At 47.1% G+C, this 7,384-nt stretch overlaps 1 protein-coding gene across 1 annotated transcript in view; it reads left to right on the forward strand.

Moving 5' to 3' along the window:
* The window catches only part of CACNG7 (calcium voltage-gated channel auxiliary subunit gamma 7), a 14,056-nt gene extending 9,028 nt beyond the window's left edge, over window positions 1–5,028 (forward strand). The window contains exons 4-5 of the mRNA XM_011385636.2: window positions 4,017–4,162; window positions 4,478–5,028. Coding sequence (XP_011383938.1) covers window positions 4,017–4,162; window positions 4,478–4,735 — 404 coding nt within the window. The 3' untranslated portion in view covers window positions 4,736–5,028. The remainder of the gene's footprint in view (window positions 1–4,016; window positions 4,163–4,477) is intronic.
* The last annotated feature ends 2,356 nt before the right edge of the window (window positions 5,029–7,384 follow it).

The raw sequence follows: 7,384 nt of genomic DNA on the forward strand, positions 1-7,384 counted from the left end.
GTAAGTTGCAAATACTTCACCCCTAAATACTTCAGCAAGTATCTCCTAAGAATAAGTGCACGTCCTTTTCTAAATACAGTGCAATAATCAAATTCAGCAAGTTTAATGATAGCTAATACATAGTCCACATCCCAGCTTCACCAGTTGTCCCAATGCTGACTTGTGTGTAGTTGTTTCTTCCCTTGATTTGGGATCCAGTCTAGGATTACACTTTGTATTTCCTTGTGTCTCTTTCATCTCCTTCCATTTTTTATATAGTTCCTGTGCCCTTCAAAAAAATTTCTCTTTCATGTTGACATTTTTGAAGAGCACAGCCAGCTGTGTCGTCAAGTGCCCCAGTTTCCATAAGAGTAGATTCAGGTTACACAAATTTCAGCAGGAGAGCTCAATAAGTGAGGCAGTGGCACGCTCACATCAGGAGGTCTTGGTGTCAATCTGCCCCATTATTGATGTTAACATCTATCACTTGGCCAACTTGGTATCTGCCAGTTTCCTTTACAAAAAAGGGAAAAAAATGTTGTAATAATCTCTTTATAATTAATAGGTATGCTGTAGGGAGAATTCGGTCATCCAGTGATTTAATGTCCACTGGTGATGTTTGCCCGAATCCCAGTATTAATACTGGGGTTGCAAAATGGTGTTTTCTAATTCTGTTAAGAAGATTTCTCTCTCTTCTTTTATTATTTATATATTTAAAAATATATGTCAGTATAGATTCACTTTTTTTCTTTTTTTGAAATCGGTGTGTTATATGCCATTACTTTTACTATTCATTTTGATGTTCAAATTGTCCCCAGTTGGGCTATCAGGAACCCTCTTCAAACTAGCTTCTGTTTTTGTGTGTTTGTTTGTTTGTTTGTTTGTTTGTTTGTTTGTTTGACATATTCCTCCTCTTTTTTGAGTACTTCCTGGCTGTGTGGCAGGAATGCACGTTTACGCTCCTATCCCAGGCTTCAAATCAGATATTTCTCCTGGGAGCCCTGGCTACTTATGTAGTAGGGGATGGCAATAGAGACCAAAATCTGGGTGCAAGGTGTGCTCACTGCTGCCAAGGTGTCACTGCTTCTAGAATCTTTGAGAACACAAAGCTGAAAGAGTATATATATATATTTGTGAAACAGGAGTTTATACTGCAGCCAAACAGTGCAGGGTTCTTCCTTGCCTTGCCCAATTCTGACTTGTGTCTTCCTGTTTTTAGAATGTGAACTCTAGCTCCCCAAAACATCAATATATTTACACATCTGCTAACCCTACAACCCACACAGATTAATTTCAGAACTGTTACCCCTAGGCCGCTCCCAACAAAAATCCCTATTAAGTATGGTTCATGATTTCTTTGCAGATCTTTGTGTCTTCAGACTAAAATACACAATCAAAGCACGGTATTCAAAAGTTCTTTGGATGACAACTTTTCCCCCACCCGTGGTTGTATTAGTCATTTGCTATGTCAGTTTCACTTATTTTTGTTTGTGTTCAATTTTAGTTTTTTCCTATCCTTGTTGAATATCTTTTGAATATATAAAATATTAGCATAGCTCTAAATGTCAAATTCATATATGTGTTTGCATCCCCACCAGCAACATATAGGAGCTTCTGTTCTCCTGGCTTCACCAGAAGAAATTATTGTGAAGCATTTTAATTTTTGATGGTCTGATGAATAAGGCATGATATCCTTTCATAGTTTTCACCTGCATTTTTCTTACTTTGAGTGAGGGAGTGTTTCTTTTACAGGGAGGTCATAGAAGACAGAAAGAGGTGACAAGGAAGGAGAAATCTAAATGAGGTGACACAGAAAGAATGGAGAAGTCTGGAGGAAGAGCATCTCAGGTTGAGGGAACAGTGTGTGCAAAGGCCCTGAGGCAGAAAAGAGCTTGACGTGTTCAACGGGGAGTGGGGGATTCACAGGGCCTATGTAGAAGGGGCAAGGAGAGACTGACCAGGGATGAGGCTGACAGGCACCCGACCATGTAGATGTTGTTGTCCAGTGGTCAGGAAAATTTCTCTGTAAAGATCCAGGTGATAAATATTTTCAGCTTTATTGGCCATGCAGTCTTCATCACAGCTCTTCAGCTTTGCCATTGCAGCCATAGACAATGTGTAAACCGACAGGCTGTGGCTGGCTGTGTTTCAATAAAATTTTATTTATGGACCCTGAATTTGAAATTTATAGACTTCTAAAATTGAGATATTATAATTCACATCACCTAAAGTTCACATAATTCTGTGGTTTTTAGTATATTCACAAGGTCGTGCAACCATCTCCATTACCTAATTCTACAACATTTTCATGACCCCCACAAGAAACCTCACACAGCCTGTCATAATCTCCCCATCCACTCCGTTTCCTGGCAACCACTATTCTACTTTCTATCTCTGAATTTGCCTATTTTGGACATTTTGTATAAATGGAACCATACAATATGTGGTCTTTTGTGTCTGGCTTCTTCCACTTGACATATTTCCTAGGTTCATCCATGTGGTAGCATAAATCAGTACTTCCTTCCTTTTTTTGGCTGAATAATATTCCTTTTTATGGCTATCCCATATTTTGTTTATCCATGCACTTGATAAACATTTGGGTAGTTTCCATTTTTTTTTTTTTGGCTGCTATGAATAATGCTGCTATAAACATTTGCGCACAAGTTTTCGTGTGAACATATGTTTTCAGTTCTCTTGGGTAGACACCTAGGAATGGAGTCACTGGGTCATATGGGAATTCTATCTTTAACACTCTGAAGAACCACCAAGTGAAATTCACGTACTTTTTACATACCACAAAACATCATTCTTTTTTCAATTTTTTTCCCCCAACCATTTAATTATGTAGAAGCCACTCTTAGCTAGTAGGCTGTATAAAAACAGGAAGCTGGATTTAGCCATAAGCCATAGCTTGCTGACCTGTGCTGCAGGCAATGGAAGGAATTTAGATTTTTTCTGGGGGTGGATAAACAAGTGTGTGTTTGTAAGGTTCTGGGGGAAAATGCTGTTAAGGATTACATGGATTAATTTAGCACAGGAGACTTTGTAGCCTCCTTAAGTCGCCCTTGGCATGTTTAAAAGAAAGTTTATCCTGAGGAAATGATATTTGCCTCTTAAAAATTCTCAGACAAGACCTCTCCTCTCCACCTTCCCCACTGTGCTTCTATTTCCTCAACTGTAAATGGGGTTAAAAATGGTGCCTACTTGACAGGGTAGTTGTGAATTTTGAATAAGTTAATCATATATCACACTAGGAGTGGTGCCTGGCACAGAATAAGATCTATATAAGCTGTTGCTGTTATCGTTATTATTACTACTATTATTATTATTGATATTGTTGCTATTATTATCCAAATGGCCTTCACTCAGGCTTCATCTTTCTCCTCCTAGAATATACAAGTTCAGTGTCTTTCCTCTGCTCCAGACCTTGCATGGCTCCCTTGGCATCAGTACCCAGCTCCTCAGCCTGGCATGTGAGGCTCCTCATGGTGGTGTCCCCACCCCCTTCTCTGGCCTCATTTCCTGTGGCTGTGGCCCATGTTGTAGCCACATGGGTGGATGAGCTCATGCTCAGCCTCCAAGCTTTTGCCTGTTCTGTTTCCCCTGCCCAGAGTTGTATAATGAGTATTCTTATTCTTCCCTGGGCCTCATCCTGTAGGACAAGGTCATTCTTCCAGGAAGCTTTCCCCTGCCCCTCCCCCAGGTGGGTTTGGTGCCTCTTCTGGACACACACAGCTCGGTGCTGCTAGTTCCCTTACATCATGTATCATCATGTATCACCATGTATGTGACTGTTTACCAACACTCAGATTTGCCTCCCCCAATTGCATTGTGAGCTTCTGGATGCAAATTTGGGGAGGGGGGTAGAATTCATCTCCAAGATCCCTGCACCCAGCCTAGGCCCAGCACGCAAAGTTAGTCCAGGCCATAGCAGGAAGAAGAGGGAAGGGGAGGGTGGTGAGGTGACGGGGAGGGGTCCGGGGCTGCGGCGAGGGGTCCACTGCTAATGGAGCAAGGGTGTCCCTCCGCTCCCCCAGGCCTCTCCTTGGTGGTGGGCTTGGTTCTTTACATTTCCAGCATCAATGATGAGGTCATGAACAGGCCCAGCAGCTCTGAGCAGTATTTCCACTATCGCTACGGGTGGTCTTTTGCCTTCGCTGCTTCCTCCTTCCTACTCAAAGAGGTGATGTCTGTGGGGCCCAGACTCTAGGATTGAATGGGAGGGGTCTGGGGGGCCTGATTCCTGGATCCAGGAGGAAGAGGAGGCTGGGGGTGTAGACTTTGGATTCAGAGGGAGGCGGTGGCTGAGGGCCTGACCCTTGGGTCCCGGGGGGAGGAGGGGCTAGGAACTTGGACTCCTGGGGTCCTGGAGGAGGAGGGGGCTGGGCCCTAATTGCGGGGTTCTGGGGAAGGAGGAAGCTGGAGGCCCGGCATCTTGGGTCCAGGGATAACAGGGAGCCCAGGGCCAGCCATGGGCTCTGATGGTGCCTTGACGTAGGGGGCCGGCGTGATGTCCGTGTACCTGTTCACGAAGCGCTACGCGGAGGAGGAGATGTACCGCCCCCACCCGGCCTTCTACCGCCCGAGGCTCAGCGACTGCTCCGACTACTCGGGCCAGTTCCTACAGCCCGAGGCGTGGCGCCGCGGCCGGAGCCCCTCTGATATCTCCAGCGACGTGTCCATCCAGATGACGCAGAACTACCCTCCTGCCATCAAGTACCCAGACCACCTGCACATCTCCACCTCTCCCTGCTGAGGCCCTGCCACTCAGAGCTCCCCTCTCGTTGTCCACCTCGCGGGCCTTCCCGAGCGCAGCTCCTCTCGCCCCTCAGAGCTCCCACCTGGAGGGCACCGCTCACGCTTTAACTCCGCCCTCTTTCCCAGAGGCCCCGCCCCGTCGCCCTGGCCCCGCCCCTTCCCGGCCTTTTTTCTCCGCTGGGCCCTGCCCCTTCCAAATAGCTCTTCCTTCTTTTCCACAGGTCCCGCCCATTTCATCTGGCCCCGCCCCTCCCCGCAAATTAGAGCCTCCCGCGTTCCCGGCTCCGCGCACCTACACAGGGCAGCACCCCCACCTCCGCCGCAGTGCAGGCGCCCACCTATACTGAGCCCCCAACATGCCGCCTCCTCGCAGGGCCGCAGGGCTGGAGAGGAGGGCCTGGTAGCCGTCAGGAATACCAACCATCCTCTTCTCACTTTTGCCGCGACTTCTCTGTTTCTTGGCCCAGTCTCACTTCCGAATCTTGGGGGTTGTTGGGTGCAGTGGAGGGCCTCTTTGCTCCACCCACAGATCCGGGGTGGGGTGGGGGCTGGAGGCTGTGGGTACCATTAATGTGGTACCCCCTACACACGCACATGTCTCCTTCCCTGGTAGACTCCTTCTTTCTCACCTGTTGGGCTCTTCTAGACCTCCAGGTTACCGGCCGTTCAGGGGACGCTGTCTAACCGACGTTGCTTTCTCAGCTGTTCTTAGCTTCTCTCTCTTCCTCCTCTGTCTCTTTGCTCCTCTCCGCCCGCACATCCAAAGCCCCGGGGTGCATCCAGCCCCGCACACCACAAGAAAAGGATGGAGACCCTAGGGTGAGGGAATTCCATGTTATTTCCACACTTGTGCCCGCCTCTTCCCCCTAGAGACCGCTCGGGGGAGGGAGAGGCAGTAGCGGGGGTCGACACCCCCTAAACCTCGAAGTCTTCCATTTTCTGGCACTCCCCTCGCCATTGAAACCCCCCTTTTCATCTCAGACCTCGAACTCTGGCCTCTTTAAGGGTCAGTCCTCTCTCTTGGACAGATTTGCGGGGGTCCCAGGAATTTGCCCACCACCCCTTATTGGGGAGGAAGGGAGAGGTAGCACAGTGTTCTACACGGAACCAGAAAGGCCCCTGGGGTGGGGGGTGGGGGGCAGAGAAGGGACGTGGGCTTTTAGTTTGCATCTTAGGGGGGAGGGGGGAGGGGGTACCGCAGCAGTTAACCTGTCTTTACGCAATGATTTTTAACGAGGCTAGTGGGGAGGGGGGCCCTGGGTATGGCGAAGGGGGTGGTGTGGGGAGGCCTGGCTCTGTTATTTACCGTGTATCATATGTAAATAACAACAGAAACTTCAATAAACTTTATTTCAAACACGTCTCCGTCTGCCCAGGGGGAGGGCGTTGGGTACAGGGAGCTAGGACCGGGTCTAGACGCCTAGGATCAGAGAACAAGGTTAGATTGGTGTTTGTTAAATTTCTAATCCTCATCATTATCAGCAGCAGCACTTTATAATTCAGTCTGTGTAAAGAACGTAGGACAGCAAATGACACGAAGCAGGATCAATAAAAATTAACTCTTGTTATTACTCTGATTATTTAGAGTACTGTTAATATTACTCACCTTCTACATTCACTGCTCCGTTTACTTTTCTCCCCAAGCCTACAGGCTGAGTTTATTGGACTCACTTTGCAGCTAGGGCCATTAGGATAAAATGACTCGGGGAGCAATGAGTTTTCTAATGTTTGGCTCAGTCACTTTGTCAAGAAATAACTGTTACCATTTATTGCGCACCTACTACAAGCCACACACTTTCCTCCCACGCACGATCTCATGAGATTCCCAGCAGCCCTGGTGTAGGAATTATCACACACACACACACACACACACACACCACACACACAACGGGCTCTGAGGTCTGTGATCTCTCCCCACACTGAGGGACTAAAACCAGCCTGAGAGCTTGATAACCTTGTTTCTGAGATTTATTGAAAAGGAAACAGTTCTATCTTAGCCCTTGGGTTCTTTAGTCTTAATTTAGCCTCTTGGTGACACTTACAACAACTTCAACCACAACCATATTTATCAATCTGTCATTAGGTGTCAGGCATTCCCATTCATTCACTCATTGGATTCTCCCAGGCACCCTGTGAACTGGGCATTCCATGTAACCCCATTTTGTAGATGGAGAAACTGAGACTAGGGGAGGTGAGGTCACCCAACTGGTAAGATGCAAAGGAGAATTCACACCGTGGCTGGCTAACTCCAAAGTCTGCTCTCTCGACTGCAGTATTTTACTACTAGAAATTCGATGCAAACTCATTCTGTGACCTTGAGCAAGTCTTTAAATCTCCGAGACTTTCATTTTCTGTAACAAGATGGGGGTGGGGGATGGGCTAGAAAGGTTCCAAATCTTTCCAGAGCAGGGAGAATTGGGAGGAGGGGGGTATATTAGCAGGAAAGAATTAAGATTCAGCAGGATCATCTTCCATGGAGGAAATATTCTGAGTCATGTTCAATGATTTTAGGAATTTCTGGCAGTCATGCTAAAGATTTGGGATGGCAAATACGTTCAGCTGCTTTGTCAAGACTAATTGATTTCTAGTGGCTGCCAGGAGCACAGTGTTGATATGGATTTTGAACTTCTGCTCAGTGGGAAAGGAT

This window comes from Pteropus vampyrus, unplaced genomic scaffold, assembly GCF_000151845.1.
Source record: "Pteropus vampyrus isolate Shadow unplaced genomic scaffold, Pvam_2.0 Scaffold745, whole genome shotgun sequence".
Lineage (NCBI taxonomy): Eukaryota > Metazoa > Chordata > Mammalia > Chiroptera > Pteropodidae > Pteropus > Pteropus vampyrus.